A 19,593-nucleotide genomic window follows, 5' to 3' on the forward strand; every position below is an offset into this window, starting at 1 on the left:
AGACAAGGACTCTCTATGTAGTTCTGTTTGGCCTGGAACTAGTTATGTAAACTAGGTTGGCATTTAATGCTCTGCCTTCCAAATGTTGGGATTAAAAGTGTGCACCATACTTGGCTCTAAACACAGATAGTAAGAAACCTGGTCACAAAACTTAGTCAGGTTGTTGTTGATTTGAAAACAGGTTCTTCTTCGATTTTTTTTTTTTTTTAGACAGGGTTTCTCTTCATAGGTCTGGTTGTTCTGGAACTCACTACGTAGACCTGGAACTCACAGAGATCTGCTTGTCTTTGCCTCCCAGTGCTGGAATTAAAGATGTGAGCCACCAAAGCCCATGGGAAGCAAGGTTCTTAATACTGCTTCAGGATCCAACTCTGTGTTACACTTTGGACACACAACAGGTAATCACTACACCTATTATTGGATTTGAGACACAAAAAGATTTCTATTACAGTGAAAGAGGAAGAATATGAGTTTTGGAATTAGGCAGATCCTACTGTGGAACAGCATTTAGTCTTTTTAACTGAAAACTAGGGCTAATTATCACAGGGTTAGGAAAATTAAATACTAGGCAAATTCTAACTCTAATTTAGTGCCTAATATCACAAAACACTAAACAAATGGCTTAACAGATTGTTAAGAATACAGGTTCTAGAACTAGGCTGGTCCTGGCACTTACCTGTAAACTGTAAGCTGAAATAAGCACTTTATTCCTCAAGTAGTTTTAAGGCAAGGTCTTAATCACAGCAACAAAAAGCAAACTAGGACACAAATAGGTAGCAGGAGTGGGTTGGAGCTGGCCTGAACCTATGAGACATGCTAGGAATGCTGTGGATGACAGAAGCCAAAAAGGAAGCTGCACAAGCCTTTTAGACACCAAAGATGGTGACTGAATCATAGATGTGAAATACTGGGCTACAGAATTTGAGTTATATTACTTGATGTTAGGCTTGCTTTTATTTTTTTGTGACTATTCAAGTTCTTCCCTCTTGAAATAAAAGAAATATTTACTGTGATTTTGATTTTACATGGTCCCATAGTTGATACTCTATTTTAAACAGAATTTAGACTTCTAAAGTGTGGAGAATTTAAATACTATGGGACTTTTTACATTAATATACTTAGTTTTATATTGTGATAAACATGAGACCTTGGAAATAAACACAAAGGAATGGTTATGGTTTATTAATGATATACTTGTGTGTCAACCTGACAAAGGGTCAATTATGCTGGTAGGTTTTTCATCAACAAGCCAGGGTTATCTGGGAAGAAGGAACTCCATGTGAGAAACATTCCTCCATCAGACTGGCCAGTGGGTAAGTAGGTAGTACATTTTCCTGATTAATAACTGACCATCCCTGAGCAGGTAGTCCTGGATTGTATAAGAAAGCAGGATGAGCAAACCATCAGGAACAAGCCAGTAAGCGGCATTGCTCCATGGCCTCTCTTTCAGATCCAACCCCCAGGTTCCTGACGTGGCTTTCTTTAATGATGGATTATGATCAGACATGAAGTCAAACCCTTTCCTTCCCTAGTTCCTTTTGGTAATGGCTTCTACCACAGCAACAGAAGGAGTAAGTCAATATACACTAGAAACACTAAGAGTAGTTCCTGTTAGCTCTCATGATTATATTCTGTCCACTGCACTTAAGCACAGTAATCAATCAAGATTATACATATCTCAAGTACTGGGGTAGATATCAGAGAAAACATTCCCAGCCACAGAAATAGAGCACAGCTGCAGCCAGTGCAAAATAGACCACAGAGCAGTAGAGTGGGGGCTATTGTGGACTCATAACTGGTCAACATGCTGAGAATAAGATTATTGAAAAATGAGCCCTATGGGACACCTATACATCTAAGGGTATATAAAGAGACATCTATAAGGTGAAAGCAATAATATGGAAGAGGAGAGGAAGGAATATAACTTGGAGGAAGGAGTGGACTGTTGTGGAATGTTTTCTACCATATAAAACAAAGCTGTGTCACTTGAATTCTAAGCAGCTGCTAAGCAGAAGCCTTGCACAGGACTAGAGCTGTCAGTATTCTGTCATGGAGAGAGGAGGGGACCACAAGGTCTTACTGCTCACTAAGGATATGAATGCAGCTGATGGTTGCTGGGGAGAAACAGATATTTTCTTCAGTGGTAAGGTACCAGTGGTATTCACTGGTAAGGTGCTCATGTTCCAGTAAATAACCTCTCTTCCATGCTTCTGTAAGCAGCCCTAATTAAACTCAGTGGCTAAGAAAGAAAGAAATGATGATAATGGAAGAGAGACTGATTGGGAAGAAGAGTTATTGGGGGAGTAAATATGATCAAAGTGTGTTATATACATGTGTGAGAATATTATAATGAAACACATTATCATGTATACTCAGTATATGCTCATAAGAAGTAGCTCATGAAAATGATTGAAAACTATCTCATTGAACTTCTAAGGAACACTGAATTGTTGTACCTTTCATTTTCTGCTTATTTTACTTTTAATTAAGTATTTTATGTGTATAAAGTTGTGCCCTTAAGGACAGGAGCTTACCAAATGCATATTTCAGATATAATGCTGGTAAATAACCAGGGAAATGACCACTTATAAATTGATGAATGATAGTCAAAAGGAAAGTAACTTTCTGAACTCTGCACCTTATCAGTACCACCACCACCACCACCCTCACCACCACCCTCACCACTCTCACCACCCTCACCACCACCCTCACCACTCTCACCACCCTCACCACCACCACCACCACCACCCTCACCACCACCCTCACCACTCTCACCACCCTCACCACCACCCTCACCACTCTCACCACCACCACCACCACCCTCACCACCACCACCACCACCACCACCCTCACCACCACCCTCACCACGACCACCCCATGACCACCCCCTACCCCCCTATGAATAATAATGTCAAGCAACAAAATTGCCAAGATAAATCACTTTTATCTCTACAGGAAAGGGAGATCTAAAAAATATATAAATTACATTAGTAACACAACATAAGAAAAAACAAGGGGAACAAACAACAGAGAAATCTGGATGAGGCTACTCTAACCTATTTATAAAAAGGCCCTGCATCAGAAATCACAATCCTACCCACTTCTAAAAATATATTTAGACATGTACAGAAGCGGTGGGTTTGTTTTTAAATTGTTTGCTTTTTTGTAAAAATATATTAAAGGTGAATAGAAATCCTCTCTGCCCTCTTATCCTACCCCAACTCTCTGCTGGGGATTGCAGATCAGAGGTAACTATCTCACCATGTTCTAAACCTTGGTTATTCCCAACTCCTCTCCACCTCACTTCACTTAGAACCTGAAACATAAAAACAAAACAAACAAAACAACAACAACAACAACAGCAACAACAGCAACAACACCACTAACACACTAGCTTCTTTGGAAAAGCATAACTTTGAGGGTAAACTTGCTTTTCATTGGAAACAACACAAAATAACAGGAGACTCTGAGAACCCAACTAAACTAAACAAACCCCATTAGAGGCTGGGTTTCAGCTCCACAGAACCTTCTAACAAAGAAACAGAGGGAAAAGAGGCCTGGAATGGGTGGGGCGAGGGTGCTAGCAATTAGCTGCCTTTGAAAGTTCAAGAGGGAGTTTTAATGGGTGAAAGGGCTAGGGACCTGTTTTTGGTGACAACAGTCAGCCTTTAGTCAGGAAGTTGCCCATACAGGGTTAGGAGCTTCTCCTGCTTTCCCCTTACTTCCCTACTGCTGCCTTGAAATCTCCAAGATAAGCAAAGCTGAGTAGAAAGGAGGGGAATAGGGACCTCACGTGCTAAAGGGGAGGTAGCCAGGCCTTTTGCCTTTGGTGTGACTAAAGGAGGACTGCTTGGCCCCTGGGGGTCCCCAAGGTAGAAAAAGCAAATATGCTAAAGTATCCCCCATTCCAATAAGGATGAAGGCGATACATCTATAGAAAAAAAGAAAGATAAGCCACAAACATAAAAGATAACACAGAGGCCTCACAAATTCCCTGTGGTCTGCATCATAGCTGTTAAATTCCCCAGAAGCACTAGGCAAGCTGGGATGAGGACAAGTGGAAGGTAGAGGACACTCCCACTTGGGCAGTGCCAAAATGGGTTGTTCAGAAGGAGCAGTCTCCATCAAGCCCAGATTGCCAGTAAGGCAAGACAAGAGGGAGGTGGGGACACTGTCTGGAAAATAGTGACAATCACAAAGGAAAGCAGAGAAAAGCGGATCAGAATATCTGCTACTTCACATATGGGCATTGTTTCTAACTTCAGACTTGAATAGCCTATCTGTACTATGCTTGAATAGTTGGCCTGTGGTCTGGAAGTGGAAAGTCCCAGGGGTGAAGATCTTAGTACTGAAATCTTTAGACTAAGCTTAGATGGGGAAAGAAACATGGAAGTTCCTGATAATGACCCTTCAGGGTTATGTCACCACACTCTCTTCAGAAGGTCCAGGCTGTGCTTTGTGGGGTGGCAGGGGCCATAGTTCTCAATGTGCCAGGTACTTCAGATTTCTAGGAGGTGAGTTTGTACCTGCTTGAACCCAGTTATAGCTATGGGGATAATGTTCTACAGGGCCTCAAAAATACAGGCAAATTCCTGAAGATCATCATAGGGGTTTCATTTGCAGTCAGACAAAAGTAGTTTCCTCTGGTGGGCTAAGCAACAATCATGGTCAAAGGCTTGGGTATCTGTCCTTTTTCCCACCTTGAAAAGTAAAAGGAATCTCCTCCCCCCTCCCCCAAAGACAGATAAAGTCAGCTTTTCTAGGCCAGCTCTGGAGTTGTCCCATAATAGGGTCATAAAGACCCTCTTCATTTTGTCATGAAAAAGAGGTAAAAGAAGATAAAGACCACAACCTTCTATCAGGAACAAGAATGAAGGTAGGGTATATCCATTGGTTGTGAGGAAGGGGTAGGAATGGGTGGAGGTGGGCAGGCTTAGAGACAGGGCTGGAGGTGCAGAAAATGTTGAGCACTGGGCTTCTCACTCCATGGCTGAGGAAACTGACAGGCCCAGACTCCCTTTATGTTGCTCCTCATCATTCCTTCCATATAGAGGAGCAGTGGAAAAGAATAAAGACAAGGTGTAAGTGAAATATGTGGGTGGAGCAGGAAAAGGTTCTTGTCAGTTGGAAATGTCTCCCATTTACCTGCTATTTATGGATATGGAAAAAGGTAGGGGAAGTGGGAAAGGGAGTTGGAGATAGTCCGTGCCTTTGGTCAGTCCCAAGAAAGCAGGACAATGCACCTTGTCCGGGGCTCATAGGATCCAGGAGTGCCCCGAGTTGACAACGAAGAAGGCAATGGGGGTGAAGGGATGAAGGAGTAGGACTTGATGGGGCTCGTCTCACAGAAGTAACTTGCCATTTCTGTGGATTTTCAGGATGCGGCCGAGTCTCTGCTTTGCTGTGGCCAGGCCCTTTTTAGGACGCTTTCCTGTAAGGAAGGGTCAAAATAAACAGAGGCTTTATGAGCAATTTTAGCACCATACCACACCTCCATGCTTTGTTTTTCTCTCTCAACAAAGCTCTTCACCCTTACACCATATCAGGCAAGGAACCCTCCTTAACCACTTCTATTCAGTGCCACATGCTTGGCTACTCCTTCTCTGATTGCTGCAGCAGTCATAGTTACTATAGTTCTAGTTTTTTGGTTGTTTCCCATCACTTACTTTGGGTTCAATCACTTTCCTTAGAAAATTTTTTAAGGAGGTCAATATACTTCTATGCCATTCATGTTATCCTGATCAGTAGGCTAGTGACTATAGTTCCATGTCCCTGAGGATGTCATGCTCAGGGCCTTCTTTCATTAAAAACCCTCATTCTAGTCGACCCTAAACATCACACCAAGCTCAGTATCCTTGAAGTACATCCATCCATATACTATGGATTGGGCTCTGGCCAATGGGAGGAAAAGAAGGGCTTGAATTTTCTCTCTCACGCATCTTTTTGTCTTGCGACATCAAATCACTTCTCACATCCTACTACTCTTCACGTTTATCATCTTTTCATTACTCAGTCCTTTCGGAATGAAATGTATAGACTACTTACTTCTAGTCCATCCTCCACTATGAACACCAGAAGAATCTTTCAAACCTAAATCTAGTATTACTTCTATTTAAATTCAGTTAATTGCCTCTTCATGGACTATTAAGCTGTAGGTATTGGAAGGCCAATATCCAAGCACCTGAAGTTTGGCTTCTTTGTATTCTCATCTACTAGAGCACTTAAGATTTAGACCAGGGAGCTTTTAAGAGCTCTCATTTTAATCTCCATTTGGGTCATGTACCTTGTCCTGCCTGACTGCTCTGGGAACCAACTGAAGGGCGCCGCTGGGTGAGGAAGACTCCAGGGGCCATGGGTGTGGTGCTGCGATTTGCCTGAGCCATGCCGAAGGCATTGGGTCGAGCAGTGTACTCATGGTCAGCAAGACTTCCTGACAGAGCCTCTTGTTTAGGCTCAGGAGGTGGCTGGGGTGAGGAGGAAGTGTCAGGCTGGGGTGTTGTAGCCACTGTTGGTGCAGGCATTGTCATGATGGCATTGGAATCTTGAGGGCGAGGCTGTTCTACCTCCTTCAGCAAAGGCTTCTTCTTGATATATTTCTTCTTTTGGGCCTTTTGTAGCTCCTGAAATAGAAGCCAAATCGGTGGAGATATTAAAGAGTAAAAAAAGAAAAAGAAAATTTCCCAGAAAGTAAGAAGACAATGGTCAACATGTTTCTGCATCCTGCCCCTTTCCCCCATTCTCTCTAAGTCCACCTTGTATGGACACACTATACAGGCCTTCCAACGTCTACAGTGATTTCTTTGACATCATTCACCCATAGCTCATCACCTACCACTTAATAGTAAAGTGCCAAGTGTAAATGATTTTGAAGACTTTGTTTCTGGTGAACTATGGGCATTCCTAATAACTAATTTACACCAGCAGCTTAGGTACATTATTTACTATATTCTTATAAAAGTCCTATGTGTGTTGGGGGGAACCTCTTCATTTTATAAATAACAAAACAGAAGTGCAAGGATAACAAGTAATTTAAACACAAATCCTCATAGAAAAGTAGTCATATCTAGTAACTAGACACCTTACAAATCTTCTCAAAATGAACTGAGAGTAACGTGTTAGCTTTGGAATACGGTAAATGTGAGTTCAAACCCAGGCTTCTAGTTCCTAAATTAGATGATTTTAGTTAAAGTTACTAACCTTTCTGAATATCAGCTGTCTTGTCTGCAAATGGTAAAGTAATACCTGCTTTTCAGAATTGTTAGAAAGCTTAAATGACATTAAAATATATAGCATGTGAAAGGAACTCAAAGTATCTAATTATTATTCTCCATTTCTTATAATAGCTTTTTTTTCATTCTGCAGATTTTTTTCTTTGAACAGAAGACTCGACAATTTTTTAAATCATTGAATTTAATATCTCAATTTGTATAGAATAAATATGAAGTTGTGCCACTTCTCCCAGTATCTTGTAGGTACCTGGACAATGGTCATGTGGAGCCCTGAGCACATGCTGACAGCATGCAACTTTCTGAAATGTCACACACACCAACTCCATGACTATATTCCTTAGCCTTCTCTTGGGAACAAAAGCCTAGACTCGCCTTCAGAAGATCTGTTAGGCTATGGCTATCAGAGAAATTTCAGAGGAATGAGAATTATTAGTAATACATGCAAGCATTGCTCCTGAATTATTCATTTAATAATTTTAAGAATGAGAATTAATAGTTATATTCCCGGGCTGGAGAGATGGCTCAGAGGTTAAGAGCACTGGCTCCTCTTCCAGAGGTCCTGATTTCAATTCCTAGCAACCACATGGTGTGGTTGACAATCACCTATAATTAGATCTGGTGCCCTCTTCTGGCCTGCTGCATACATAATAAATAGATAAATAAATAAATAAATCTTAAAAAATAATTATATTCCCATTCTAAAAATAAAAAACTTTATCCTTACCTGTTATTTTCCATTTTTTTTTTAAAAATGAGCATTGATATTTTCCCTGTATGTATGTGTATGTGAGGATGCCAGAAAGAGGCAGGTGGATCTCTGAGTTCAAGGCCAGTCTGATCTACTGTGAGAATTCCAGGACAGCCAGGGCTACACAGAGAAACCTTGTCTTAAAACAAAAACAAAAACAAACAAACAAAACAACAAATAAAACCCAGAAGAATGAATTCTGTTACCCTGTTCTCTAGTCTAACTCCATAAATTGTGTCTTCACATCTAGATTAGTTTAAAATTCCCTACCTTTGCTGCTAATCTCTTTTGCATGTAAGTGGTGAGTGGATTAATTTATGCTAGAACACTTACACCTTGCCAAGTTCTTTATTGAAAAAGCTGTTATGAAGCTCCCAACCAAATTCATACTTTAATAGTATTCTACTTTGTGGCTAGACAACCCATATTGATAAAGATTGAAGGTGAAAATGTCATTAAGCCTTACTTTATATCAAGTGTTATTATTCATAGGAGGACATACACACACTCTTTACTTAATCTTAATCAATGCTCATAAAATAACTGAGAAAAAGAGAAATTATATAAAGGCAGTTGCAGCTGTTCCAGAATCTGTTATTTTTCTACATTTGTTTGTTTAGTGTGTGTGTGGGGGTGGGTGGGTGCTGGCATAAATTGCCTGCCTTCACCTCTGCCTCCTGTTTGCTGGGATTTAAAGGCCTGAGCTACCAGCGACTGGCAAGAATCCACTTTATAACTTTACTTATACTCATCATCATCTTTTCTTTTTTTTTTTTTTTTTTTTTTTTTTGGTTTTTCAAGACAGGGTTTCTCTGTGTAGCCCTGGCTGTCCTGGAACTCACTCTGTAGATCAGACTGGCCTCGAACTCAAAATCCACCTGCCTTTGCCTCCCAAGTGCTGGGATTAAAGGCGTGCACCACGTGTCCCTGCTATACTCATCTTCTAATATGAAGTTTCCAATCCAGAAAAATCTCATTCATTCATTCATTCATTCAATTTACTTCAACACTGATTTATCATGTGTCATTATTAAAATGAGGATACCAAGTTAAAATACATCCAAAGAGTGTAACATATCCTTATGATCATAAGTACCATGTGATAATGCTATAGAGAAGTACAGATGAAGAGCAAAGAAATAAGGTGATTGTAGGTGAAGTGAATGGGCAAAAGGAATGGCTTTATGCAAATAAAGACATGAGGCAATTTGGTATATGGGGTAAATCGTAAACACTGTAGTGGGTATGGCTGGCATAAACGATAGACATTGGAGGATAGTCAGGAGATTAGAGAGAAGTCCCTCGAGACCAAACAAATAGGGCTTTATGACCTCTAGCAAGGAATAATATTTTCCTGAAATCCTTTCTAGTTCCCACACACGTGCACACACAAAATAGCATCTAATACCTCCCCCAACTTTAAAGCCTCTTCTTAGAAGTATTTCTATCAACCCAATTAGTACTTACTCCTTAGAAAGCACTAAGAGTAGTTTTTACACTTTCATCTGTTTGTTTACAGCAACAGAAAACCTTTATTTAAAAGTTACATCTTATGTGGCACTGATGAATGGCAGGGGAAGTTTTAGTCAAAGAAAAGTCACTTGATTAATTGATTGGTTTGCTTGATCTCTGTTAGCTCCAAATAATAGTTTCTAAGACATTTTTCAGAAACTTTATAGCTCTACAGAACATCAAATGAAAAACAGTTCTTAAATTTCACTTAAAAAGAATATAATTACTCAAAGATATAAACATTTAACTATTTATTTCACTTTAAAACTCAAGTAGTGCCCGGCAGTAGCTGCCTTTAATCCCAGCACTCAGGAGGCAGAGGCAGGCCTCTGAGTTTGAGATCAGCCTGGTTTACAGAGTGAGTTCCAGGACAGCCAGGACTATACAGAGAAACCCTATCTCAGAAAAAAAAAAAAAAAAAAAAAAGAAAAGAAAAGAAAAGAAAAAGAAAAAGAAAAAACCTCAAGTAGCATGAAATTTGAAGTTAGAGGATATGAGTTTGAATCTTGTCTCCTCCATTTTACTGGCTGTCTTATCCTGGACTAGTCATTTAAGTGAGCCTCATTTTCTTTACCTGTAAAGTGATGAAAATATCATCTATTGAACAAGATTATTGGAAATATTATATTAGACACTGTACATAGGGGCACCTACATAAGGCAGACGCTCAATAGTACTCTAAGCTATAGGATGTGGCATGAGGAGCTATGTGATATTGTTAAAGAACCAAACATTCCTAGGGTTTCTGAGCAAACTACATGTTAAAGCACTTTGTAAACTAATACTAAGAGGTAAAATTGATTTAGTGAAGGTGACCTTTTAGGATGAAAAATGGTGAATTTTGTTCTCTTGAGAAGCAGGGGTTAGAGATCAAGGTAATAATATTTGATAAAGGGTTTAAGAAAACGCTCTTTGTAAAAGGCCAAATTCCGAAATTGGTGAGTGACTCAAAACGTAAGTGTACTCAACTGAGTCACTTCCTCAGGACTAAAGCTGAAGGCAAATAACAGATCTAGTTTTTCTACCCGAAGATTTTTTTTCCAATTTTTTTAAACATATTTGAGAATTTTATACATGCATGAAATATATATTGATCATATTCATGCCTGCCTCCCCTACCTGCAAAACCTTAAAGATTCTCCCCAATCATGTTTCCCTCCCAATTTCATATGTTCTTTGTTTTTAAAGTAACTCACCAAGTCAAATTACTGTTGTCTATTATACATGGGCATGGGGCCTCCATTGAGGCATGGGTGACCTACTAGGGACCGCGCCTGGAAAGAAAACTGATTCTCCCCCACCCACTCCCATCTGTGGGAATTACATATAGTTAGGGGGGGCAAGTGACATCAACAAGGACACTTCTCTGATCTCTTTTTTCATCCTAATTCATGTCAACTAGGTAACCCTAATTCATGTCAACTAGCTTGCCACAAAGCTAGGATGTAAAGGATATAGGAGGGGCTTGAATACTGCCAAAGACAAAGACCAAAGATTATCCATAATAGCAGGATCCTACCACCCTACAGGTTTGAATTTTGAGGCTCTAAGTCATCAGTAGCAGGGCCACCAGCTGGGTGTCAACTCTTACCTGCTGGGCAAGCTTTGCAGCTGCTGCAGCCAAGCCTGTCTCAATGGAGGCAACTCTGGTCCCCTCACGAACAGGACGGTCCTGCTTGGGTAGGGTTGGAGTCACACGGGCTGCAAGGGAAACAGGATGCTAATCTATTTGCCAATTATATTCTTCAACTTCCGACTATTTCAAAGGTAGCTATATTGTTCTTCCTGCTTCTAGCTTTTCACAGAGTCCTATTTAATGACCAAGGCTTACATGAATACAAATTAACCTCCTTGAACTGCATTTAATGTTGTTCATGTGCTTTTATGACCTTGTTGTTCCTGACTTACCTACTTTTCCAAACTTGTTTCCTCACCTACTGCCATGGTTTAAACACTCCCTCCAAAATTCTTGTGGAAACTTAAATGATCATTTCAACAGTATTAGATGGGAGACCTTTAAGAGGCACAATTAGGTTATGATAGTGCTGTTTTCCTGAATAGTATAAAGCTATTATTATAGGTGTGGGTTAGGTATTAAAAGGGGTGTATTTCAACTCTCTTTTTTCCTCCTACTCTTTTACTATATGACGTCTTGTACTTATGGGACAATTTAACATGAAGGACTATACCATGCCAGCATCATGCTCTTAGACTTCCAGCTTCTAGAACCATAAGAAAAATAGTCTTTTATTTAGAATTTAGTCAGTTGTAATATTCCATTACAGCTGCAGAAAACAGGCTAAACACCCTTACTTTCTGCTTCTTCAGACAAATGACTTCCTTATTGCACCTCCAGAGTATGATATTGCATTACCTTGCCCTCCATACTCAGACTCATCATCTGACAGATATATTTTACTTTTACATATTTAAAACATGCCTATCCCTCAAAAGTATGCTATATAATAACATATATAAAATATCTGGGTCCTCGCTGATCCCACCTATCTCTTCTTTCTCAGATTTTAGAATTGGTGCAAATGACTTGATATGTAACACATACTACCTATTGAAGATTATTATTCTATAGATACCAAACAATGAATTCTTGAAGTTCTTGACATAACTTTTAATAGCACCTTAACAGTACTGAATTAAAAATATTACTACCTGTTTATCTTTTTCAATAAGCATCTTTTAGGAGCAACAAATATTCAAGTGAAAAAAAGAAAGCTTTTCTTTACAAACGAATCCCAGCTAGGGCTGAGGAGACAGCTTGGTAAAGTGCTTACTGTGCAAGCATGAGGACCAGGGCTCAATCACCAGCCCCATATACATTAAAAACCAAACAAAGTTTAATGACTTGAGTTCATTCTTTAGAATCCACATAAAGGTGAAAGGAGAGAACCAATTCCATAAAGTTATCCTTTGACCTCCACACATATACCCACCTCAGTGATAATCATAGAATAACATTTAAAAAACAAGGGTGCTTGGGAAATGGCTCAGTGTGTAAAGCATCTGCTCTGCAAGTATGAAGATCCAAACTCAAATTCTCAGAACCCACATAAAGCCAGATGCAGTAGCTTTTGTCTGTGTTTCTGGTACTCCTAGAGTAAGCGATGAGGCAGAGACAAGAGTAGCGCTAGAAGACAATGGGCCAAGTAGTCTAGGGGTATGCAGCAGCAAAGAACAAGAGATCTTGCCTCCCACATGATAGAGCAATGACAGACATAGGCCATTATGAATGGGCAAGTGCCTCCCCAGCACTGGGATAACAAGTATCCATCATCAATGCTAGTTGTTTTTGTTTTTGTTTTATAATTTATGTGGGTGCTGGTTGTTGAACTCTGGTTCTCATATTTGCACAAATAAGCACTTTACTGAGCTATCTCCTCATTTATTCTGAAATCCTCTGACATCCACCCTCACACTGTGCTTGTCACCATGACACAACTGTGAAGGTTACAAGACAACTTGTAGGAGTCAGTTCTTTACTTCTAATAAGTGGGTCCTGGAGATCAAACTCAAGCTGTTAGGCATGGTACATACTTCTACCTGTTGAGTCATCTCAAATGGCTCTATAATGTACTTTTTAAAAGGTAAGCATGTTTTGAATAGTCAGACAGAAGATAAACCATTAAACAAAACATGTGCATCCAAATATACACGAACATACTCAGGCAGACAGATACACACATATACACACAAGAATGCCAGCTTACAAATGTGGAATTAGTTATAAAACTAAAAATATTGGGCTGGAGAGATGGCTCAGTGGTTAAGAGCACTGTCTGCTCTTCCAAAGGTCCTGAATTCAAATTCCAGCAACCACATGGTGGCTCACAACCATCTGTAATGAGATCTGATGCCCCCTTCTGGTGTGTCTGAAGACAGCCACAGTGTACTTCGATATAATAATAAAATAAATCTTTAAAAAAAATCACCAGTTTGCAAGTCTTTATGAAACACTGGTTCTAGAGAACTGGGTATTCACATAGTGTCTAAGTATTCCTTTACAGGGTATAAGCTAGTCCCAAGAAAGAAAGCTGGTGAAATTGAGATAGCACCAACACATATAGGATTCCAAGTATGAACTTTAGTTTGTTGTTTTCTTGAGAAAGAGTCTCTCTCTGTAGCCCTAAAATTTGCTACGAAGACTAGGCTAGCCTTGAACTCACAAAGAGCCACCTGTCTCTCTGTGCAGATATTAAAGGCAAAATTGACCACACCCAGCTCCGAGTATGAACATTTTCATGTCATTAGTGATAACTATAGTGGAACAGCATGCAATCATGTTAACAGGTGAATTGCAGCAATATTTGAGTTGTTAAGAAATTAAAAGCAAGCTATTTACAGTATTTTGAGAATTTAGAAAGTACAAATATAGAAAAACTTAAATGATACTATGAGAGAAAAAAAAACCAGTCTCTTAAAAAAAGCCAGTGTAGCCAGGTGTGGTGGCACACGCCTTTAATCCCAGCACTCGGGAGGCAGAGGCAGGTGGATTTCTGAGTTTGAGGCCAGCCTGGTCTACAGAGTGAGTTCCAGGACAGCCAGGGCTACACAGAGAAACCCTGCCTCGAACCCCCCCCCCCCAAAAAAAGCCAGTGTTACATGAAAGCAAATAAATCTAGAAGGTGATACTGGCTACAGGACCATTATATCAGTTTCTATAAGAAAACTAACAAAACCAAGACGAACTGTTCTAGATTAAGAGTGATTTAAAAGAATCATGAGAAATGGTAAATATTATTTTAGGCCATTAACATTTGTGTAGTTTATTAAGAAGTGAAAGTATCATAGACTGCGGAAGATAATTCAATGGCAAAGCACTTGCCACATAAACATGAGAACTGGAGTTTGGAACACCAAACTGGATGTGGTAAGGCACATCTATAATCCCAGAATGCCTATAATGGATGGGAGGCAGAGATAGGAGAATCCCTGAAAATAGGGGTAATTAGCACTGAACAAGAAAAGATTCTGTCACAAAGTGGGAGGACAAGGGCCCACACCTGATGTTATTCTCTCAACTCCATATACACACAACTGCAAACATATTTAAATAACCACACAGGAGTGAACATACATATATAAATACTCACAAACACTATAAACAGAAACATACATCATACATATTCAAAAATTAATAAGCCCTTGAATGCTCTTCACTGCAAATAGCCCAACCAATGAGATGAAGAAAATTATTTTCTCTCTCAAAATTTCATGTTTACTTCAGGTACCTACTTTCCCTCTCTTTCTTCCCTTCCTTAGGGATAACTTCTTAGTAGTTGACAATCATGGGACTCTTGCAGAGCCCAAGAGTCCGCATAGTTTTCCTCCTTGAAAACAAAATTATCATAGTGGGGCTGGGATGACAGTTACCAGAATGTTCTTAGAAGCTTTAGATGGCTTAGTGAACTCTTCTGGTTCCCTTCATCTCAAGTCATAAGATTTCAAAAACAATAGCTATGATTTTCCTAGCTAGATTACACAAACTATGTCTGTCACACAATCAATTTAGCCCTGGCACCTAACATGGTACTAAAAGTAACAGATACTTGCCGACTAAGCAAATGAGAGGCTGAGTAAGATCTTGGATTACAGATGTCTTACATTGTCTCTATTTTTCACCTGATTAGTCCTACAGAGTATAAGATATAGAATGCTAGATCACCTTTAGGACTCCATGGAGCATCATCTGAATTCTTCTTTTTCTTGGGTCGAGATTTCAAAGCAGGGTCATCATCATCAGACTCCAGAGATGGATAGACTGTAGGGAGAGGTGAAGGCAGGATAAATTAAATCTCATCCAAAAGAACAAAGACAGAATGATACATATTTCAGTCCTTCCTCCTCCTCTTCAAGTATATTCATTTACATAATCCACATTCAACTGCAGAAGGTTCCTAAATATCTTACATTTTGTACCTTCTCTATAGTTGTACCCTTGTTATGAAAGTCCTTCTACATTCACCAAATTCATAGTCACTCATGTGAGTTACTTGGCTCATCTTTTAAAATTTAGCTGCTCTAGATTTAGTTCTGTAGTCATCAGGAAAATGCAAATCAAAACAACCCCGAGATTCCACCTCACACCAATCAGAATGGCTAAGATCAAAAACTCAAGTGATAGCACATGCTGGTGAGGATGTGGAGAGAGAGGAACACTCCTCCACTGCAAACTGGTACAACCACTCTGGGAATCAATCTGGTGGTTCCTCAGAAAATTGAAAACAGTTCTACCTGAAGACCCAGCTATACTCTTGGACATATTCCCAAAAGATGCTCCACCAAAACATGTGCTCTATTATGTTCATAGCAGCCTTATTTATAATAGCCAGAACTGGAAACAACCTAGATGTCTCTCAACCAAAGAACGGATACAGAAAATGTGGTTCATTTACACAATGGAATACTACATTGAAAACAATGACTTCATGAAATTCACAGGCAAATGGATGGATCTAGAAAATATCATCCTGGGTGACATAACCCAGACCCAAAAGAACATGCATGGTATGTACTCACTGGTAACTGGATATTAGCAAAAATGTACACAATTCCTAGGATACAACCCATAGACCACAAGTTTATCAAGCAGAAAGGCTCAAGTGAGGGTGCTTCAATCCTACTTAGAAGGAGGAAGAAAATAATTACCTGAGGCAGAGGGTGCGAGGGACCAGGATGGGAGAGGGGAGGGGTAGGGGAAAGGCAAATAGGATCAGGTATGGCGGCAGGGCCAGGAGAGAAGCACAGAAGACCAGGACCAGCAGCCTTGCAGGGAGGGAGGCTTTAGAAAGTACTAGAGACTTGGGAGGTGAGAGACTCTCAGGACTTAATGGGGTGACCTTTGCCAAAATGCCCAACAATGGGGAGAGGGAACTTGAAGAGTCTACCCCAGTAGAAAGACAAGGCATCAAGTTACTAATCTACCATAAAAAAAAAATTCTGACCTAGAATTGTCTAAAAGAACTGCAGGGACATAAAATGGAAAAGAGACTGAGGGAAAGGCAATCCTGTGACTGGTCCAACTTTGAATCCATATCATGGGGCTAGGGAATACCAAGGCCTGACACTATTTCTGATGTTATGATATGCTTACAGATAGGAACTTAGCATGGCTGTCCTCTGAGAGGCCCTACTAGCAGTTGACTGAGACAGATACAGATACCCAACCATTGGACTGAAGTCACGGAGCCCTAGTTGAATTAGGGAAAAACTGGAAGAAGCTGAAAGGGAGAGTGACCCCATAGGAAAACCAGCAGTCTCAACTAACCCAGACTCCAGGAACTCCCAAAGACTGAGCCACCAACCAGGTAGCATACTCAAGCTGGTCTGAGGGCCCCGCCCCCCAGCACTGCCTGGTATGGCCTGAATGGAAGAAGATGTGCCTAATCTTTGACAGACTTGAGGCCCCAGGGAAGGGGAAGGTCTAGGAGTGGGGGCAACCTCTCAGATTCAAGTGGAAGGAGGAGTGGGATGAAGAACTATAGGAGGGGGGACTGGGAGGGGAGCAATAGCTGGAATGTAAATAATTTTTTTAAAAGAGTATAATCATGCTCTCATAATCTGGTTCAGATTCCTCCTTCTCAGCTCTCCATCGCAACCTGTGTTTTATGCCTGCCGTGGAGATGTAGTACTGTACTTAGGAACTGATTATTTATTACATCTGCTGCCTCTAATTTACAAATGAGGCCAGAGATGTGTGTTTGATTTTATACTGAAGCAGCCCATACAATGAAAAGTAGGTATTTATTGTTTGTGAAAGAATGGGAAAAGTAAATAGTACATATTTAATATACATAATAGGAAAAAATATCGACTAAGTTAAACTAGGACCAAAATTATTGGACCTGCACAATCTAATATCTATATTTAACTACCCTACCTTAGAGAAACAAACAGAGTATGCAGATTATCATAAAATCCATAGGCAATTCTTCATAATCCATAGGCAAGACACTTAGGATTTTTAATGGGAATATGGTCTGGAAAGATCCAACTGATGACGTAAAATTCTGAGGCCACTCCCAAGCCTAGAAGAGAACTCTAAAAGTAACAATCTCACAAGAATTCTCCTACGTTTTTCCAGAGGGCTTCCCTACAGAAAGTGAGTCTATTTTTCAGACCTTCTTCCTTCAGCAAAGAAGTGAAAACTTTACCTCCTGATTTTTTATTTCAAAAAAAGCATTTAATTATTCTTAGAAAGGAATGAATACTAACACAGCTGTTTCAGGAGAAGCCACCAATACTACTTTGTTAGGTCTGAAAGGATTTCTACTTTAAAGAAGTTAAGTGTGACACAGAAGAAAGACTTGGTGCCTTAGGGTCAGAAAACTATACTTTGAAATTTTGGATGGCACAGTAGTAGCCTAAGAACAGTTTCATAGCCCCACTCCCATCCACTTCTTCCCATCTCCACACCCACAGGCCTAGTTCCAGACCTGTGACTCTGATATAACCTGGTAAGTCCATCCCCTGCAAGTCCATGTACCTGCTCCTGTGTATTTGTGTTATTTTTTTCTATTCTGTTTATGTGGGAATATTTTTTGTTTGCTTACTTTCTAGAGAGAAAGGGAATGAAATTGGATGGGTGGGGAGGTGGAGAGGATCTAGGAGTTGGTGGAGGGGAAACCATGATTAGACTACTTCTCTAAAATAGACTACATCTTGGAATGCAAAACAAATCTTTACAAATTCAGAAAGACTCTATCTTACTGTAAGATAATAAAACACAAAATCAAAAGCAAACAAATGTCTAATAAGTACACAAATGCATGGCAATAAGGGAGATAAAAACCCCTCATTGTTGAATGATGAATGGGTCAAAGAAGAAATTGAGAAGGAAATAAAAGAAAAAAATCTTGGTACTTAATAAAAATGAAAACAAAGCACAACAAAATCTCTGGAGAGATTTATGGCTCTAAGTACCTACACTTAAAAATCAGAAAGACCCAGGTATGGTGACTCATGTCTTTAATCAGTGCAGACCTTTCTAAATTCCAAGCCAGCCCTGTCTCCATTGCAGGTTCTAGATTGGCCAAAGCTACACAGAAAGACCTTGTCTCAAAAAGCAAACAAGTCAGAAACAGCACAAATATTTTACTTAAAGATGCCATTCAAGATTTTGGAAAACAAGAACAAAGCAAATTCAAATCCAGTATGTGGCAAGAAATAAAAAAAAAAAAATCACAGCAGAACCTAATAAGATAGAAACACAGAAAACAATATAATGAATCAACAAATCTAAGAACTCTATAGAAAGATGAACAAAATTGACACTTTTGACACAACTAAACCAAAGAAAGAAACAGGTGATCTAAACTAACAGAATAAAAAATGAACAGGGAACCATTTGTAACAGACATAAGGAAATTAAGAATATTATAATGGAATACTTTAAAAACTTGTAGCTCATTAACTTAAAAAAAAAACTAAAAGAAATGAACAAATTTCTAGATTCATCTAAACCACCAAAGTTAAACCAAGAAGAGATCAACAACCTAAACAGAACTGTAACATAGGAAACAGTAATAAAAATAATTCTAACTACAAAAGTGCAGGTCCAGAGGCAGGTAGATTTCTGAGTTCGAGGCCAGCCTGGTCTACAGAGTGAGTTCCAGGACAGCCATGGATATACAGAGAAACCCTGTCTTGGAAAAAAAAAAGTGCAGGTCCAAATGTATTCACAGAAAAATTTTAACAGATCTGCAAAGAATTACAGTAAATTCTTATTAAATTATTCAAAAAGTAGACAAGGATCCATTAAACTGTCCCTATTTGCACGTCACATATTCTAAAAAACAACTATAAAACTTCTAGAAATGATCAACAGATGGTAGGATACAAAAATCACAAAAATCTGTATCTAGGGCTCCATATCCTGGTTCACAACTCCAGCAGAAGACTCCTACTCTACCAGAGGCTATGCTGGGACCAGAGGTACTAGGAACCCTAGGTAAAACACCCACCTATCACTTTCTAATACTTCTTAAAGCTGATCCAGCAGTCCCCAACAGCACCCCCTCCCCTGGGCTTTATACAGCAGTCCACAATTCTGGCAGAAGGCCCTGCTCTATTGAAGGCCACAATGTTACT

At 39.7% G+C, this 19,593-nt stretch overlaps 1 protein-coding gene across 3 annotated transcripts in view; it reads right to left on the reverse strand.

Moving 5' to 3' along the window:
• Positions 1 to 2,936: 2,936 nt before the first annotated feature.
• The window catches only part of Phf8 (PHD finger protein 8), a 119,167-nt gene continuing 102,510 nt past the window's right edge, over positions 2,937 to 19,593 (reverse strand). For all 3 annotated transcript variants that reach the window (XM_021153037.2, XM_021153035.2, XM_029473204.2), the window contains 4 exons: positions 15,170 to 15,265; positions 11,081 to 11,190; positions 6,284 to 6,620; positions 2,937 to 5,431 (listed from right to left, as the gene is read on the reverse strand). In XM_021153037.2, the coding sequence (XP_021008696.1) occupies positions 5,343 to 5,431; positions 6,284 to 6,620; positions 11,081 to 11,190; positions 15,170 to 15,265 (632 nt within the window). In that variant the 3' untranslated portion in view covers positions 2,937 to 5,342. The remainder of the gene's footprint in view (positions 5,432 to 6,283; positions 6,621 to 11,080; positions 11,191 to 15,169; positions 15,266 to 19,593) is intronic.

This window comes from Mus caroli, unplaced genomic scaffold, assembly GCF_978045245.1.
Source record: "Mus caroli unplaced genomic scaffold, Mus_caroli_1 scaffold_5, whole genome shotgun sequence".
Classification (NCBI taxonomy): domain Eukaryota; kingdom Metazoa; phylum Chordata; class Mammalia; order Rodentia; family Muridae; genus Mus; species Mus caroli.